We start from the raw sequence: 19,003 nt of genomic DNA, 5'->3' as shown, positions 1-19,003 counted from the left end.
GCTCTCAGCCACCCTCTGCAGGAGGGAAGGCAGGCCATTCATGCAACACTGCTGTATCCAGTTTATTTCATTTGCCTCTTCAGCCAAAATCATCCAGACATTGCTGGCTGACATTTCCATTTCCTCCAGTGCTTAGCCCAGAAGGTCCTTTGCAGTCCTTATGGAGTTTTTTTATCCATATCCTGTTCCTGTAGTGTCCCTCTGCTGCTGTTACTTCCACCAGAACTTTGCCTTGTACTTGTGTTGCAAATTGCCTTGAAATTTCTGCTCTGTGGATGGCAAGAGGGACATTTTCAGCACAAAAAGGAAAATTCAATGCATGCTACAGTTCAGTGTGGAGAGTTGTCTCTCAAACGTTCAGGCTCCTCCAGGACATGAGTCCTGTCCATTCCTTGGAACAAAATTTCTATGGCTGTTCCTGAAGCTATACAGTTGTGGTTTGGGGTTTTTTTACCTCCAGGAGCCAAATGTCATCATGTTACACTTGGCTAGAGGATCCTTCAGAGATGTCATTTAGAATTCTGTTTCAGAACTGTTTTAGAAGACACAAAAATGAGAATGAGCCCTTTAAATAATGAAAAAAAAAAAAAAAGTTAAGCAGCCGTGGGAGAAGGAGGATGAGAAAGCAAGAAAGAAATGGCAGTACACAGGTTGTGATACATCAGGGTTTTTAGTCAAAATTATCTCAGTGGGCTGCAGCCCTAACCTCAGCCAGTTCCTGCTTTAACCAGGCTGTTTGTGTGGTGATGAAAGTGTTACCATTTATAGTTGCAGGCAGTTAGGAAGGTTGGAGTAACCCAAACCTTGGGTGGGTTGTGGTCCTACAGAAGGTGTGGGCGGCTCCTGGTGTCACCCAAGCAGAGCTCTGAGCAAAGGGCACGAACGTGGCATGTGAAGCTTTGTCCCTGAGACGAGGAGGAGGGAGTCACCCTATTTTGTGACTTGTTCTGTGGGCTGGCTCCTTTCTCTCAGTGCTAACGTGTCCTTCCCTTCCTCCCCTGGGCACAGCCCTTGCCTCTCACGACTACATCCTGAAGATCGTGCCCACGGTGTACGAGGACATGGGCGGCAAGCAGCGATACTCCTACCAGTACACCGTGGCCAACAAGGTAAAGCAGCAGCAGCCTCTGCACCCCGGGGGATGCTCAGCCACCCATCCTCCCCTGCTGCTCTGCCCTGTGGGTTTGTAGGTGAGCAGTAGCCTCTGCTGGGGGAAGGAGGAACTGAAGCTGCTCACAGTGGGGCTTTTCCTGCCGCTGCACTTGGCCAGGCTGGGGAGGGTTTGTCCGAGCAGGTGCTGGTGGTGCCTTCATTCCTGTTCTTCCTCCTGGCGTGCTCACCTGTCAGTTTAGCTGATGAGGATTTCTGTAAATTGTGTGGGGGGTGTTTACAGGCTGCAGGAGCTCCTGTTGTGCCTGGCAAGGTGTATCTGAATGGAAACTTTAATCTAGCTGAGCGCATAAAACGTCATTCACGCCTGGTTTTAGCAACTAAACAGTCTCAGTTGTGATGGATGGGTGAGACAAAAAAATCAGCAGAGTTCTTAGCTTTTTACAAATGTTTATTTCAGATATTAAGTCACTGAACTGAAGCAGCAAATATGTGCTGGTTGAGTATTTCACAGTCCCTGCATTATGATAGTGAATTATCACAGAATCCATTAGTTTAGAAAAGATCCAAGATCACCAAATCCTTCCAGTGGCCAATTCCCACTTATCACCCAGCCCAGAGCATGAGTCCACATCCAGCATTTTAATAATTCAATGTATTGAATTGTTTTAAGGAAAAAAAGGACCCTATTTACTTTTTACAATAGAAAACATCTTCCAGTTGTAAATTATTTGCCATTCAGATGCTAAATGAAAGTCCAAAATCTGTTTGTAATGTCTAATTACTTCTAGTTTGCCCTAAGTGATAATTAGGCACACACTCTCCTGGACTAGTTCCCAGTTAATGTTCCTGACTGGTGACTTTTGGGCTTGCTTGTGTGGTGTGTCCCAGGGATTTGGACATCTCCCTCTGTTCAGATTACAGTGTATTTGTTCTGCTTAATGTCACAACTGCTGTTCTGATAAGACTCCTGTGACAGGAGTTCTGAAAGTAATTTGGAAAATAGCAGGAGCTTTTGACACTTCTGTGAGCTTGGCTGCAAACTGGGGCGTTGAGCCAAGCCTGACTCATTAGGGCAGGAGGGCTGGTGGGGAGAAGGGGACAGGAAGGAAAAAATGAGGTCAGTTCTGTCAAAACTGAGGTGCTGAGAAGCACAGCTGTGCTTTCTGCTCGTGGTGCTTCCATCCTTCACTCCACACTGAGCAGTGGGAAAGGGAGATGGGAATCCCCTGGAAGAGTCTGGCACAGAGTGGCTGCTCTGAGGAGAATCTGATGGGTGCAAATTCTGTCTCCTCTGTTTCCTCCCTTCCCACAGTCCCAAAGTGAGCTGCAGAACTCCAGTGAAAGCCTGAAAATGTCATGACGGGGGAATTCTGCTTCTCCTGTCATCATGGGACAAACCACCTAAAAATAGGGAAATTTGGGATTTATTTAAGATGATTGAAGATAAATACTGCCTCACCAGCACACAGAGAGCAAAATTAATTTTTTTTTTTTGTGTGTCGTGCTCACAAGAATCCTGTTGCTTGTTCTTTTTTTTTTTTTTTGTTTTTCTGTAGTACTTGAGGCTGTCTTTGCCTGTTTGTGAAGGAGAATTGCACAGGAGAGGAGATGTGAGCTGGTACCTTGTCCCAGGGCTGAGGGAGGGAAGAGCAGTCTGTGCCACCCTGGGCTCTCCTTGGACTCTGGGTCCCAGCCTGCTTTCCTGGGATTTTCCTTCACCCTGTGAATGTCTGAAAACTGATTCCTATCTCCACTGACAGCACAGGCAAAATATTATCTCAGGAAGATGTAGCTTTAGTTACCAATTTAGTGCTGGTACTGGGCAGTGTGTCCTGCTGGGTGCTGTCCTGTGGCTGTGACAGGACTTGTTAGGAAACAAATGGATTAAAGGAGCGTGGCACTGCAGATGTGGAAGGTGTCTCTCCCAAAGCAATCTGGGATATTTTTTGAACCCTTGCTAATATTTTTCTGTGTACAGTTTCATCCTGGCTTTCAGCAGGAGTTTTAAATGTGCCTTGAACATGGTTCCACATGATTGACACTAAGAGGGCAAAGCATTCCCATTGCCAAAGGAATGCAAGGACAAGGAAGGATTTTCAGGCTCTTACAAACTAAATTCCATCTGTTTGGTGAATTATTTATGTACAAAATATAGACATACATGTGATCTACAGAACTAAAACTTCACCTGCAGCCAGGCTGTTTGTATTGAAATAGAGTAGATTTAGGATGGAGAATCAGTGACAGCCTTTCTGTTTAGTCCTGTAACTCTGAATGAAGGTGAGAGTAATCACCATCACTCTGTCCCCTCAGCTCTTTCATTATCAGCCTGGAAGGAGATTGTTTTCCTTTCTGATAAGGATGGGAGGTGAGCACTCACACAGGAATTCACTGTTTGCTTCTTTCCATCTGGTCACTGCTATAAAACACTGGGGTGAAGGCCAAACCCACGGGGGCAGTTTTCTGGCAGACACTCTCTGGAATGGGTTTACTTACATTTTGTGCCATTTTCTCCTTTTTTTGCCCTGTTTTTCCCCAGGAATACGTGGCCTACAGCCACACGGGCCGCATCATCCCGGCCATCTGGTTCCGCTACGACCTGAGCCCCATCACAGTGAAGTACACAGAGAGGAGGCAGCCTCTGTACAGGTTTATCACATCGGTGAGTCACCCCAGCCTCTCCTTCTCCCTTCCTCTGCCGGCCTTTCCTGGCCCTCCTGAGCCTCTCTGGCCCACAGGAATTGAGTTTCTGCCTCAGGGTGTTGTGATGTGGGGATACAGCAGCACATCACTGGGTGCTGCTGGACTGGGAGGTCAGTCCAGTGCTCTGGTGTAATAGCTGGGCACAAAAAGAAGGGAAATTAACCCATTCCAGAAGGGCCAGGCTCTGTCCAGGCAGGATGGGCTCTCTTGGAGCATGTCAGAAGCTTGGAAGTAAAGCTGAAAACTGCAATAAACTGCTCAGTAATGATGAGATCAAAGGTGCAGAGAATCTAGAGTGGTTTGAATTCAAAGAACCTTAAACCTCATCCCATCCCACCCCCTGCCATGGCAGGGACATCTTCCACTGTCCCAGGCTGCTCCAAACCCTGTCCAGCCTGGCCTGGGACACTTTGAGGGATCCAGGGGCAGCCACAGCTGCTCTGGGCACCCCCACCCTTTTCCTCCCAAAGTCACCCTGGTCTCTCCAGAGGGTTTTCCTTTGTCCCAGTGAGGGAAGGAGAACTGTTAGATGACACAGAGCTGCCTGTCCTTGCTATCTCCTGGTATTTGGGTGATTTTTGCAGTAAATAGGAAGAAAACTGGCACTGAAGATTTTATCAGCAGCCACTTCTCTCCTCTCCTACAAGACATTGATTTTTATTTTTTTTTTACACTAAGTTTTATTCAGTGCTGCTGCTTGGCTTAATAAGGAGTGCCAGTTCCAGGTACTTACTCCTGAGCAGAAGTGGAAAAGAGCTGCATTATCAGATTCCAGAGGTGTTTTCCTGACAAGTTACATTTGGATGTGTCCAGAGAGCATCCTGCAGTCCTGATCTCAGCATCCAGAACAAAGCTGTGCTGGCCAAACTGCTCATTAGGGCAAAGAGCTATTTAAAGATCCTCCAGAACTTTAAAAAAAAAAAGTGTCTTCAGGGAGTTGGCTTAAAATTGGAGCTGCAGTGAGCTGTGCCAGTGAGGCATGGTGGAATGTGAAGCACTTGATAAATTGGCTGCAGTGAAGACCTCAAATTCTGATTTTTAAACTGTTTGACTGTTTTAATTGGAATTCACATAAACAGTGTGGTGGAGTTGCACTTCAAGATTTTGATTTTGCAGCTTTTGATAAACAGCAAGTTCCCTTCACTGAACTTTAGACAGTGAATGGAATACACAAATAACCAGATAAGGGGGCTTGAAGTAAAACCTAAATGTCATGGTGAAAGACTTTCTCTTCTTAGCACATCCACTTGGCTTCAAAAAATAATCCTAAAAAAGGTCAAACATCAGCATTTCGTGACTTGGCATCTCATTCTGCCTCTGCTTCTTTCCCTAAAATTGTGATCCCAGAAGTTTCTTACACATCATATTGAGGGTGAGGGTGTGGAGGTGTTTTCATGGGAAATGATTTGATAGCTGGGATTATTCTTTAATTTGATTGTCAGCATTGATTCACTGCTGATCTGCCACTGTATGCCTGTAAAAAGCACCTTTTTTGAATGGTATCTTGCTCCTGAGGATAAGCCTGAGGAGCACAGTCATGTGTCTGACATTGCCTTTGTGTCACCTTGCTGGCAGCCCTGCCTCCTCCTGTGCACCCACCGGTGTTTTCCTTTAGCCTGCATCCCCCTCTGCTGTGATCCCTTCTGTTCAGGGTGCAGGGAAGGGGCTCAGGGTGCATTCCTCATGTCCAGAGAGCTCTCGCTGCTGGGATTATTCCCCTTCTGTGTCTCCTTCTGTCGCAGACATCTTTTATGAAAAATCCTTTCCTTAGGATTTTTCCTCCTGAGAATCTGAGAGGCCTCAGGAACAAAATGTAAACAATGATTATCTGCTGCTGTGGAATGCAACAGGTGCATCTGGGATTGGTCTTATGTGGTTGTTTCTAATTATTGGCCAATCACAGTCAGCTGGCTAAGACTCTGTCTGAGACAGAAGCTTTTATCATTCTTTCTGATTCTATTCTTAGCTTAGCTAGCCTTCTGATGAAACCTTTTCTTCTATTCTTTTAGTATAGTTTAAATATAATATATATCATAAAATAATAAATCAGCCTTCTGAAACATGGAGTCAGATGCTCATCTCTTCCCTCATCCAAGAACCCCTGTGAACACCTCACATCCTTCCCTTCATCCTTTCATGGCTGGGCCTGACCCCACAGACCTCATGGAGCTGGGGGCAGATCCCTGCCAATAACTCATCCCATTAAACCCAGAGAAGTTCCTGATCCCTGCCTGTACGTGTCAGAGCTGTGCTGATCCAGGAACATTTGGTGCAGCTCCTGTGCTGACCTGGAGCCCAGCGCTGCTCACAAGCCCTCCAAGCCCTTTTTTCGTCACCAGTTCTCAGAGCTGTGTGTGCAGGAGGCCCCGGTGCCAGGTGTGTGTGACTCATCCCCACTCAGCACTACACAGCTCTGCAGATGAATTTATTTTTATTTATTTTTTCTATTCCCCAGCCCCTTGTGCTGCTGCACTGAAGTCAGATTTTCCTGCCTGTGATGCAGGATCTGCGTGTTGGACGGGGTTTGTGTTTGTGCTGTGCCATCTCCCGTCAGCTGGGCTGCTCTGATGAAATAACCCAGCTCCACGGTGGGCATTGCCCTGGGGAGTCGCCCTGTGCCACACCTGAGGCACAGCAGGGAGGGGGTACAGCACTAGGAGCTGGATTGTCCCCTAAAAACCCTGACTTTGCCTCGGGCTGGTGCTCTGGTTTTAGCAGCCTGGATCTGCTGGAATGCTGAGTGTCCTGCAAAAAGCCCCATTTCTGCAGCTCCTTGTTTCACTGAGCTCACTGAATGTTCAAATCTGGGTAATAAATGCACATGGCAAGGAGCTGTAGCTCTCAGTGCCTTTGCTCACCCTTGATGAGCTGTTTGTTCCTTCCCCTCAGCGCTGCTGCTGCTGCTCCTACGTTGGTTTTTGTCTCTGACTTTGCCCATGGGGAGCTGTGTGGGAGCAGAGACGTGGCAGGCTGTGTGTAGTGTGGCACCAGTTCCCTCCTGGGCCTGCTGTGTTGCACTTTTATAACGTTTATCATGAAATTATTTCAGTTGGAAAAGACTTCCAAGGCCATCAAGTCTCAGCTGTGCCCAATGCCCACCTTGTCCCCAGCCCACAGCACTGAGTGCCACCTCCAGGGATGGGGATCCAACCCTCCCTGGGCAGTGCCAGTGCCTGAGCAAAAAAAAAACTTGGTTTTTATGTTGTGTAGGATGAGGTGGTTCTGAAAATAAAAATGGAGTTGTGAGAAGGGGAACAAGATATGGAGCTTATCTCCTGACAGGGGCCTGCCTGGGAAAAAGGGGGATTTGCTATGAGCTAGGAGCTGAAGGAGAGTGCAATCCCAAACCAGTGAGCCATTGTGGCAAGGAAATATTTTGTATTGTTGGTCTTCTTCAGCCTAAATGTCTGTGATTCTGTTTCCACAAAGACTCTGGTTTGACAGAATACACAGAATATTTCTGTGTTTTTATAGTGCTTGAGAAGTGAAGTAAGCTGTTAATGCTAATCAGGAGATTAATTTTTTCCATCATTCTGTTCTTGGAAGTAATTCTGTGTTTTAATTTGACCCAAGATCCACGTCTTGTGTGGAAAACTCTGTCACACAAAGAGTTAAGCTGGCTGCTGTGAGCAGCCCTTGTCATGGAAAGTGTTAGGCAGGGCTGTGGTGTCACTGGCAGCTGGGTTTCTCTGTTACTCACTGCCCTTCACGTGCTATTTCAGAGCCTTCTGCCTGTTGGCAAATTATCTTGTGAAATGGGAAAAAGACTACAAGACTGTGGTGTTTATAACAGAAAACAGTATAGGAAGATGTGAGCAACACAGAGCTCCTAGAAATCTGAGTTAGGTGGAGTTCAGCCCTTACAGGAACACTGTTTGTGCTGTGGGAGCTGGGATTTGTGATGGTCAGGCTGTGAGGAGTTCAGCACTCATTTATTCCACTGCAGGGAATGGTTTTTGTGAATGATCCTCATGGAATTCCATCCCCAGCGCTGTCACCCACTCCTTGCTGTGCTTCCAGCAGACAGCCCAGCAGCAGGACCCCTCCTGCTCAAGCTGTGTGAAAGTTCCCCTCGTTGTTGACAAAAGTGTTTGTCTGTCTGTAATTGCAGATATGTGCCATCATTGGAGGAACATTTACTGTAGCTGGGATCCTGGACTCCTGCATTTTCACAGCATCAGAGGCCTGGAAGAAGATCCAGCTGGGCAAAATGCAGTAGCAGTGAAACTCTACCCTCGACTCCAAGGACAGGAGCAAAGATTGACAAATCTACCACTACCTGTTTTTGTCTTTATTTTCTATTTGATTGAATCAGTATGTTTTTCTCTAATCAGGCTGGTCAGCGAAGACATCTTCAACAAATCAAAGAAATCTCCATGCATTTCAGAGCTCTGAGAGGGAAAAATCAGTGGAATCAGGGTGTGGATTCCCTCCCCCCAGAGAGAGAGGTTGAAATGCCATTTGAGATCCAAGTGAGGATGGCAGTCTGTGCTCTGGGAGGTTCCTGTGGCAGTGTACAAACTAGGGAGTAGATGGCAAAGAGCTGAACTGTCTTGTGGCACTTTTTGGAGTTCTGTTGGATTTGCATGATCAGACAATCGACTTTTGTATAGGGCAAAATTACACATGAGGAAGAAATTCCACCCGTGGTGCCAAAAAGGTGATGTATCTGTTGGTGAGGAGTGGAAAGTGTTAGTCCCCACAGCAAACCTAAGAGACAGAGGGCAGAAATAACACCAAGAAATGTTTTGTGCTTCTGTTGAAAGCTCAGTTGTTCAGATACAACCTTCCTAACCAAGTGAAAAAAGAACAGGAAGCCTTCCCCAGCTACCTTTTCCTAGGTGATCTGTGATCCCAGCAGTGGAGGGCATTTCTTTTACTCTGGATGTAAAAGTGGTTTCATTCCTTCCCACTAACTGAATATCCAGTCTTGTGTTTACAGGTGGCATGAAGTAAAAACCAAACTGAGCAACACAGTTTTATGTGGCCTTTGCTTTGAAAGGGAATAGTTGTCTTTACAGCGTTAGCTTTTCTTTCTTCTGTTTCAAACCCAAAAGTCTGGATTCTGCACTTCTGCTTTATTATTGTTTTTTTTTTTTTTTTTTTTTTTTTTGAAAAGAGGTTTTATATTCTCTGTGCTCAGAAAAACGGTGCAGCCCTCTGGGTGGATGAGCACAGCTTCCTCTCTTGCTTTGTGTGTGTGTATTCAATACACCTGTCAAACACAGGAATTCTGACTTTGCAGGATTTAAGGTGCCTCCCTTTTCCTTTAAAACTCAGCCAGGCATCTTTCCTGATGCTCTCCCACAGGTACCCAGGGCAGCATTCCCACAGGCTGACCCTTGCTGGGGGTTCTGTTTGATCCCCTCAAAAGATTCCTGAGCTTCCCTGTCCTTTCCTTCAAGCCTTGTCTTCTGGAGCCTCCAAAACACAGAGCTGTGAGGGGAAAACTCCTGCCAGGGGTGTCCTGCATGTCATTTGGTCTCAAAAACGACAGCAGATGCCCAGCAGTGCATTTTCCAGAGCCTCATCAGAGTTCCTTGAGTAGTGACAGTCTCTGCATGCCTTGTGAATGTCTGAGCTGAGGATACACAAATTTTAAGTCTTTCAGGATGGATTAAACAATAATAATCATAAAATGAGAATCTTGAACTCAGTGCTGTAAATTGTAAGATGGGTGCAGGGTTTCTCTTGGATGATATCCATTGCCTTTTCCTGGAGGCAAAATATCCAAACTTTATGCTGTGATGATATGAATTGTTGAATATTCAGTGTTATTGTTAGAGTCAGATGTATTTCAGAAGAATTCCTGATTGTTGAAATTGTCTCCTTGCTTTGGAGCAGGGAAGGTGCAGCCAGTTTTATCCACCCACCAAAAAGCAGCAGCCAGCCCCTCTCCCCCTGCCATGCCATGCCCTGCAGTCACTTCAGACACCATTGGAATTTTTCCCTGTCCTTCTCTGGACTGATTGCTCTTGCTTTAGGTGCAAACTGGATTGTGGAACTTCCTGTACCCGTTCATGTATGGGTAGATTTTTTTTTACTTTTTATTTTCCCCCCCCATTTACAAAAATGAACTTTTTCGGTGAGATGCTTGTGTTCACTTGGGGTGTGTGTGTCCCTGTGCCTGTGAGTGGGACCCCCTGGATGTGGGATTTTCCATGGCAATTGCTTCTCCTGCTGGCTGAAGGATTTCCTCTAAGTGACCAGCTGAAACTCACAGCTAAAATATCCTCATTTTTCCTTTTGGATTTGGTCAGTCTTTGCTGACAGCTTGGGAACAGTGGATTACAACAATGAGATTTTTAATATTTTAGCATCTTCCTTACACTGAGATTTAATTAGTACATCCTTCTCCTGAGCTGGGCAAGGGGAGATCTTTGCAGTACAGTTCATTTTCTGGAATTTCTCCTCTGGTACAATTTCTTTGTCACAAACAAAGGTGGTTGCAGATTCTTTGTGTCTCCTGGTGTGTTATTCCCATCCTTCTCCCCATTCCCTGTCTGTGTTAAACTGCCTCCTGTGCAGTCCAGGCCAGTTCTCTAAACCAGACCAGTGAAATTTGTTTGTTTGGGTTTTTTTTTTATCGGAAGTAACACACTTCAGCGTGCCTGCTCTCTCTGCCAAAACATCCCCTGCAATAAGGTAATAAATCACTTTTTTTTTTTTTTTTGCAAAATGTGGAAACCAAATTGTCCTGAAGTTGTGGCGGGAGGAACATCTGTACCTGGGTGTTCTTAACCAGGTCTGAGCCTTTGGGAGCTGCCAGGCCAAGGCTGCTGGGGTTTGTGGTGAGCTCGTCCTGCAGGGTCACACCGTGGTACTGCTCCGTGTGTTTGCAGCAGAATCTGCTCCTCATCTCCCCCGGTGTGAAAGCAAGGCAGTCACTGTCTCTGCACCCAGGAGGTCTCACTTTTATTCTGAATTTTCTGAAGAGAAAATGAGCTTAGTTGTGCTTTTAAACATCCTTACAAACATAAGAATTTCCAGTCAGAGCAGAAGGAAGCCCTCAGTTGTAGGGCTCTGATTTTGCCCTTTCCAGTCAGTGTTTTCATAGAAGAATTTGGGTTTCCAAAAAAGACACCCCTGTAGATAATATTTGAAACTCCCACTTTAAATTATTCCCTGTAACTGCAGACTCCACCCTTTGGTGAGAACTTGAGGCATAGGATGCTTTGCAATGGTGGAGTTAAAAACTTCCAGCACTAGGGAAAGTTATTAGTGTATTCTAGGCAGTATCTGGATTGCTGAAGAGTATTTAAAAAATAAAATAAAATGGAAATGGGGTACAAAACCCCAGGAGAGATGAGTCTGTGAATGTTTGATCTGATCTCTCAAATCCTTGCATTTGTGTGCGCTGTAAAAAATGAGATCTGCAGTGCAGGTGGCCCTGTGTGCCACCAGCTCCTGAATATTCCTCATTTATTGTTCCTTCTCTGCTGGGGCTGGGAATGGCTGTGATGTCTCTGCTTTCCAGGAGCTGTGTGAATTTGCAGATTGGGGGTGTCAGTTTGGGGTTTGTCCCTGCAATGTGGGAGAGGGGCAGGGAGGAGGAGCAGCCCTGCCGTGTCTGGTACAGCAATGCTTAAAGCACAAGTCTTTTACATTTCTACCATGGAGACTGTTAAGGAGTTCTGGCATTTGTCTTTTTAATTTGCAACCTTATGTTAATAAACTATTAGCCTTTTTAGTTCCATAATTAAAAATAAAACTCTTACGTGTTTTGATTGGCTTCTTGTCGCACTCCTGTTGCAAAATCAATCCAAAGGACCTTTTTTTCTTTTGTTTTTAATTATGATTTCAGCGAGCTGAGCGTTATCACACAATGAAATCACTGGGAGCCAGGTCACTGTGGTGAAAGTTAGCACGAGGCTCTTTTGTAATCAGCCCTGAGTCATGTCTGGACATTCAGTGCTCGGTTTTGTACAGTACCAAGTGTCCCAACCTCCCTTTTTTTAAGGAAAGGTGAAGAATGGACTGTGCTTGGGGCTTGCTGGGTTTGGTATGTGAAATAACCCAATTTTTGTCCCCTCCCCTCCTTTAATGTCCACTTAGTCTTGCTTCATAACTATTTAGAAGTAAATGAGGCAATTTGTAAAGATGGAACAGTAACGGGTTACAGCACAGTGAGTTTGGGCTCAGGGTATCTGCACCATCTTGAGAAACCAATTCCCTTTATGTTGGGAAGATCATTGTGGAGGAACAGATCCTGCCTGTTCCAATGACTGGAACTCACATTTCCACAAGTGATGGGTGCTGCTGGAAGCCCCTCACTCTGTAAATGACAAATAAAGGCTCTGGGGAAGGTGTTTGTCCAAATCCCAGCCTGCTGCAACTCAGTCCCAAACCTTTCCAGCCTGTCTTTATAAAAAACCCAGCCCAAACCCAACCAAGCCAATTAATTGGTTAATTTATACCAATTTTTTATTGAGAATAAATAAATCTATGTCCTGAAAATATGTACTAGGGCCACATGTACCTGAAAGGGGAATGGTTTGTGCGGGTGAGCTGGGATGGAGGTGACAGTGACACAGGAGCAGGGGCTGAGGGACATGGGGTCAGTGTCACTGGTGTCCCCTGGGCTGAGGGACATGCGATCAGTGTCACTGGTGTCCCCTGGGCTGAGGGACATGGGGTCAGTGTCACTGGTGTCCCTTGGGTTATGGGACATGGGATCAGTGTCACTGGTGTCCCTTGGGCTGAGGGACATGGGGTCGGTGTCACTGGTGTCCCCTGGGCTGAGGGACATGGGGTCAGTGTCACTGGTGTCCCTTGGGTTATGGGACACGGGATCAGTGTCACTGGTGTCCCCTGGGCTGAGGGACATGCGATCAGTGTCACTGGTGTCCCCTGGGCTGAGGGACACGGGATCAGTGTCACTGGTGTCCCTTGGGCTGAGGGACATGGGGTCGGTGTCACTGGTGTCCCCTGGGCTGAGGGACATGCGATCAGTGTCACTGGTGTCCCTTGGGCTGAGGGACATGGGGTCGGTGTCACTGGTGTCCCCTGGGCTGAGGGACATGCGATCAGTGTCACTGGTGTCCCACCGTCATGTGCTCCGGGTCTATCCTGGCTCTGTCCCCGCTCTGTCCCGGCCCTATCCCGTGTCTATCCCAGCTGTATCCCGAGTATATCCCGGGTCTGTCCCGAGTCTCTCCCAGCTCTATCCCCACTCTATCCCGGCCCTATCCTGGTTCTATCCCCGCTCTGTCCCGTGTCTGTCCCGGCTCTATCCCGAGTCTATCCCGGCTCTATCCATCCCCGCTCTATCCCGGCTGTATCCTGTGTCTATCCCGAGTGAATCCCCGCTCTATCCCGTGCCTATCCCCGCTCTATTCCCGCTCTATCCAGTGTCTATCCGTGCTCTATCCTGGCTCTATCCCGTGTCTATCCCGGCTCGTTCCCCGCTGTATCCCGGCTCTATCCCAGCTCTGTTCCGGCCCTATCCCGTGCCTGTCTCAGCTCTATCCCGAGTCTATCCCCGCTCTATCCCGGCTCTATCCCCGCTCTATCCCGGCTCTATCCCCGCTCTATCCCGAGTCTATCCCGGCTCTATCCCCGCTCTATCCCGGCTCTGTCCCCGCTGCAGCGCTGCCCTCCGGCCGCCAGGGGGCGCGGCTCCGTCCCCGCGGCGGCGCAGGCGGAAGCGGCAGCGGAAGCGCCTCTGGTTCTCTTCCGGGCGGGCGGCGCGGCGGCGGCAGCGGGTGAGGCACCGGGAGCCGCCATCCGCGGCCATCGGGGCCATCCGCCGCCATCTCCGGCCGGCGGGGCCTCCGCGGGGCAGCGGCGGGGAGCGAGAAGGGGCTCGGGTGGCCGGGAGCCTGCCCGGGGCTGCGGGACGGGGAGAGCTCGGGCCCCGGGGGGAGCTCGGCCTCCTCAGGCTGCGCTTCCCTGGTGCATTACTGAGTTAGCACAGCCCAGCTCGCATGGGAAGTGCTAACGTGTACACTCAGAAATTGGGGAGTTGAGCAAAACCAGCCTTTAATTTAATTTATTCTCGATTTAATTTATCCTTTGCTATCCGGATCAGTGGTGCCCTGACAGGCAATCCTGTAGCGCAGCTGTTAAAGTTTAGGAAAAGCCGGAATTATCTTGGGTTTGCAGATGTGTTACCTGCACGCTGTGCTGAGGAGCGTTACTGGAGCTGCTGGAGCAGTGCGAGCCCAAAATACACATTTTTATAGATTGGTGTAAATCTATACCAGTCTATGAAAGATAAGCGGTGTGACTGCCGGGCAGGATCCAGGTGTCCCGGAACAGGGAGCTTTGGAAGAACGGTCTGATGTGCACGTGTGTCTGTCACAGGCTCACTATCACCCAGGGCACAGGCTTCAATTTACTCGAAATCCGGGATATCAGGGTTTGTTGATCCGTGGTGGGATTAAAAACAGTTGAAATTGCTTTTTTATGCCGTGGCAGCCTCTGTGGGTGTGCATGATGAAGTGTAGTATGTATACTGTGAGCATCTCTCTAACTGCTGGGGTTTTTTGGGTTTTTTTGTGCAGCCAAAATGAAGTTCAACCCCTTTGTGACCTCGGACCGCAGCAAGAACCGCAAACGGCACTTCAATGCCCCCTCCCACATCCGCAGGAAAATCATGTCCTCACCCCTGTCCAAGGAGCTGCGGCAGAAGTACAACGTGCGCTCCATGCCCATCCGCAAGGACGACGAGGTCCAGGTACGGCCCTGCCCCAGCTGAGCTTTGTCGGGGGGGTTTCAGAGCTGGGAAGGGGCTGGAGCAGCTGAGGGAGCTGGAAAGGGGCTCAGCCTGGAGAAAAGGAGGCTCAGGGGGGCCCCTGTGGCTCTGCACAGCTCCTGACAGGAGGGAACAGCCAGGTGGGCATCCAGGATGAGAGGGAACGGCCTCAGGCTGGGCCATGGTGTTTCCCAGGACGAGGGAAGAGATGAGAACCTTGACTCCACGTTTCAGAAGGTTCATTTATTATTTTATGATATATTAAAAGAAAATGATACAATAAAACTACAGTAAAGAATAGAAAATAGGATTTCATCAGAAGGCTAGCAAGGAAAGGAATGATAATAAAATATTGTGACTGACCAGAGTCCGAGACAGGTGGGCTGTGATTGGCCTTTAATTAGAAACAACCACATGAGACCAACCACAGATGCACCTGTTGCATTCCACAGCAGCAGATAACCATTGTTTACATTTTGCTTCTGTTAGCTTCTCAGGAGAAAAGATCCTAGCAAAAGGATTTTTCATAAAATATGTCTGTGACAACAGAGCTCTCCCATTAGGGTTTGCTGCAAAGAAAATGGGGGAGAAGCACAATCCCGATCCATTAAATGTTCTGTGTTAGTCATGCTGAAATTGTGGGGTCACTCATGAGTTTGTGGCTGGGATCCTGTGCAGCTGAGCTGCTTTGTGGGATGGGCTGGCTGTGCGGGGCTGCTCCTGGAGCTGTGTGTGTGCTGTGTGCAGGTGGTGAGGGGACACTACAAGGGCCAGCAGATCGGGAAGGTGGTGCAGGTGTACAGGAAGAAATACGTGATCTACATCGAGCGCGTGCAGCGCGAGAAGGCCAACGGCACCACCGTGCACGTGGGCATCCACCCCAGCAAGGTACGGGCACTGGGGCTGCTCTGGGGTGGCTGGGCCATGGTACCAGGTGGGGGAATACCAACGGCACCACCGTGCACGTGGGCATCCACCCCAGCAAGGTACGGGCACTGGGGCTGCTCTGGGGTGGCTGGGCCATGGTACCAGGTGGGGGAATACCAACGGCACCACCGTGCACGTGGGCATCCACCCCAGCAAGGTACAGGGCACCTGGGGCTGCTCTGGGGTGGCTGGGACCTGGTGCCAAGTGGGGGGATACTAATGGCACCACCGTGCACGTGGGCATCCACCCCAGCAAGGTACGGGCACTGGGGCTGCTCTGGGCTGGGGGGAATGCACCTGGAGGCTGCTCCATCTGTGCATCCCCAGCCTGTGTGTGGAAGTTGAATCGTTGTTTAGTTTTCATTTTGTTTTTTGGCTTTGCTTTCACCCCACTCCGATTCAGGGGAAAACTACAGCTAAAAAAAAAATTAAATGTTAGTTTTACTACTAATTCTCATGTGCAAACAACTCTCCTTGCTCTGCAGTGTGATTTTATTAAGGTTTATGCCGTGAGTATTTTAAATTTAACTATTTAAAAAAATTAACTCTGTCAATATAGTTCTAATAAATTTAACATCCTGCACATCCCACTCTTAGCATTAAAATAAGAATAAAATCTCAGTCTTTGTTCCAGAACATACAGAAAAGTATTTCTAGTAAGAATATATTAATATGGGCGTAGTTGTTACAAAATCTGTGGATGCAGAATGTTTGTTAGTATAAAAATAATCACTTTGTTTTGCTTCTCCTCTTGCACGATGGTCAATACCAGTGCAGGCTGGGATATAAACACAGGCTGGGGATGCACAGCTGGAGCCCCCCTGGAGGAGGATCTGGGGGTGCTGCGGCCAAGAGCTGGAGCTGCCCTGGCCCCCAGAACCCCCCGTGCCCTGGGCTGGTCCCCATGGGCAGCAGGAAAAAATCCTTCCCTGTGAGGGTGGGGATGCCCCTGGATCCCTGGCAGTGCCCAAGGCCAGGTTGGACAGGGCTTGGAGCAGCCAGGGACAGTGGGAGGTGTCCCTGCCATGGCAGGGGTGGCACTGGATGAGCTTTAAGGTCCCTTCCCACCCAAACCATTGTGGCGTTCTGTGAACAACAAATGGAGATGTTGCCTCAAGGGAATGTTAGGGTGTCATGAGGAGAGATGTGAGTTCAGACTATATTTGAGAGGCTTAAACAGATGCTCAGAATTGTGATTGTTCTTGCAGGCAACTTGAACTGAATAATTCTGAACCTGGCTTTAGCCTGAGGTATTTAGAGCTGGTGAAACCCAGGCAAAGCCTGTTTAGATCATAACAGGAAACATTTCAAACTAAACACAAGAACTTGCCAAAATCTGGTTTGAGGCAGATGAATTCAGTCTGCTTCAGCCTTGCCACGTGGGCACAAAGATGGAAGTGTTGGTGGAAAAAATCCAGTTGTAACAGGTTTTCTGTAAATGGTTGGTGTGTTCAGCAGAGGGAGGGCAGAATTATTCCAAAACATCACGACCTGTGTGCAGCAACAACATCTGAGTGACAAGGTGACATTGTGGTGGAGCCAGTGCTGAATGGCAGTGAGAGAAACAGAATTTTCTGCTGCTTCTTCACTCTGGGAAAATTTTCATTAATTGGGAACTAGACCTCAATAAAGCTTTGCATAAAGATTCTGGTTATTAATGCAGAGAGCAGAGCAATGTTTTATTAGACTTGCAGTGTGAACAGTTTGAACCTCTCCTGGGCAAGGAGGTGGGAATTACAATTGAGACCTAAATTACACAAGGAATTAAGGAGAAAATGTGCCTGTATGGCATTTCTAGGATTTGATTGCAGTTCTATTTTCCAGGTAGTGCTTTCAGTAACACCAACAATTTCTTTGTCAATTTGAGGAGGCAGGAGCAGGAACGGTTGGATAAATTCTTCCCTGGGAGGGTGATGAGGCAGAGGACTGTCACTGACTTGTAGTGTGAACAGAGGTGAGAATGACAATTGAGACCTAAATTACACAAGGAATAATGGAGAAAGTGTGCCTATATGGCATTTCTAGGATTTAGTTAGTTCTATTTCCCAGGTAGTGCTTTCAGTAACACCAACAATTTCTTTGCCAGTTTGAGGAGGCAGGAGCAGGAATGGTTGGATAAATTCTTCCCTGGGAGGGTGATGAGGCAAAAGGTGTCTGGAGAAGGAGGTGTCCAGGGCCAGCTTTGACTGCTGCCTTTGTGCTGGTGGGATCAGCTCTGGGCTGAGGTGGATTTGGGATGGGCAGGGAGGCTGAAGTGCTGTTCCCTCTGCAGGTGGTGATCACCAGGCTAAAGCTGGACAAGGACCGCAAGAAGATCCTGGAGCGCAAAGCCAAGTCCCGCCAGGTTGGCAAGGAGAAGGGCAAGTACAAGGAGGAGACAATCGAGAAGATGCAAGAATAGCTGCCTTCCTGATTGACACCATTAAAAAACTGCTAAAATTCAACCTATTGTGTGTCTTCTTTTAAAAATATTGATGTGTCCTGCTCAGCGTTTAAATATTCATACTTCTCTTTGACTTTGTAAAAAATATACTAAATTTAAAAGCTCTTGGTACCTTTTTTACTGTTAAGAAAAACAGTTTAGAAATCCTTCAACCAACCTGAAAGAGCAGTGCAATCCTGAAACATCCATCTCAACAGTCATTGTATTTCTGTCTCTTCATTAGATGCGCTCATGGTTTTTTTAATATTAACATGTTAATTTTGAGCACTGTATATGTAATTAATTTGGGTCATATATTAATGAGGACAAAGTGGTTTATGAGCAGTGCTGATGAGGCAGAGCTGACAGGTTTGGAAGGGATGGGGGCAAGCAATCTCAGCACTGCTGGTGGTGCTGTTTTGGATGAATTTTCTGTGAGAGATTTTTCCTGGCACTTTGTACCTCCATAATTGAGAGCTGCTTGTTGAAAACATCCCTGCAGTTCCGTGAATTGACTGGCTCAGTGAATGGCCCTCTAATTGCTGCTGCAGAGGGACAGAAATTCATCTGCCTGAACAACAATGGATGCTGGCAATCGAGGAAAATTGTTTTAGAATTCATTCATAGCCTGACGGCGAGGCTGTGTTGGGTGGACTGGGGGTGCGTTTCTTTCGTGAAGGCTCAGGGGTTTTGTACCTCCAGCTTGTGCTGCTCAATACGAAATTTCTTCACGTTGACTGGGTGTTTGAGGAATTCCGTGAGGTTTGTTCATTACCGGGACCTTTCCAGGTACAGAGCTGCTCTGTGGGATCGTGTCCCAATTCCCTGAGGAGCTCAGAGCCGGCAGGAGCTTCGTGTCCGCTTACCCGGCAGCGCGTTTGGGATGGGGATCCCAGGGCAGTCCCGATCCCACGGCAGCTCTGATCCCATCGCCACCCTTGTCCCATGACAGCCGCGATCCCGATCCCATCGCGACCCTTGTCCAATGACAGCCCCGATCCCATCGCGGATCCCAGGGCAGCCCCGATCCGGTGACAGCCCCGATCCCCTCTCACGTGCCCCGCGCGCTCCCGCGGCCATGGCTCCCTCACCGCGCGCTCCCGCCGGCCCCGCTGACGTGGCGTGCGCTGATTAGCGGGCGC

The 19,003-nt window shown here is 48.1% G+C and overlaps 2 protein-coding genes across 2 annotated transcripts in view; both read left to right on the top strand.

Annotated features, from left to right (window-relative positions):
* ERGIC1 (endoplasmic reticulum-golgi intermediate compartment 1) overlaps window positions 1-11,548 on the top strand; it is a 55,337-nt gene extending 43,789 nt beyond the window's left edge. Inside the window, exons 8-10 of the mRNA XM_059484001.1 lie at window positions 1,009-1,109; window positions 3,653-3,775; window positions 7,928-11,548. Coding sequence (XP_059339984.1) covers window positions 1,009-1,109; window positions 3,653-3,775; window positions 7,928-8,035 — 332 coding nt within the window. The 3' untranslated portion in view covers window positions 8,036-11,548. The remainder of the gene's footprint in view (window positions 1-1,008; window positions 1,110-3,652; window positions 3,776-7,927) is intronic.
* Window positions 11,549-13,462: 1,914 nt separating this feature from the next.
* RPL26L1 (ribosomal protein L26 like 1) lies at window positions 13,463-17,883 on the top strand. Its single transcript, XM_059483961.1, has 4 exons — window positions 13,463-13,520; window positions 14,322-14,494; window positions 15,260-15,400; window positions 17,712-17,883. Exons 2-4 carry the CDS (start codon window positions 14,327-14,329, stop codon window positions 17,838-17,840), a joined length of 438 nt encoding a protein of 145 aa, XP_059339944.1. The 5' UTR covers window positions 13,463-13,520; window positions 14,322-14,326; the 3' UTR covers window positions 17,841-17,883.
* The last annotated feature ends 1,120 nt before the right edge of the window (window positions 17,884-19,003 follow it).

This window comes from Ammospiza nelsoni, chromosome 16 (assembly GCF_027579445.1).
Source record: "Ammospiza nelsoni isolate bAmmNel1 chromosome 16, bAmmNel1.pri, whole genome shotgun sequence".
Taxonomy (NCBI): domain Eukaryota; kingdom Metazoa; phylum Chordata; class Aves; order Passeriformes; family Passerellidae; genus Ammospiza; species Ammospiza nelsoni.
Note: the sequence above shows the minus strand (reverse complement) of the source record. Positions and strands in the feature narration are given on the sequence as shown.

What these genes read in the sequence shown, in the direction of transcription:
- RPL26L1 (XM_059483961.1), top strand. Translation starts at nt 14,327, where the DNA reads ATGAAGTTCAACCCCTTTGTGACCTCGGACCGCAGCAAGAACCGCAAA. An exon ending in GCAAGGACGACGAGGTCCAG is followed by an intron (nt 14,495 to 15,259) that starts GTACGGCCCTGC and finishes TGCTGTGTGCAG; the next exon opens with GTGGTGAGGGGACACTACAA. An exon ending in TGGGCATCCACCCCAGCAAG is followed by an intron (nt 15,401 to 17,711) that starts GTACGGGCACTG and finishes TTCCCTCTGCAG; the next exon opens with GTGGTGATCACCAGGCTAAA.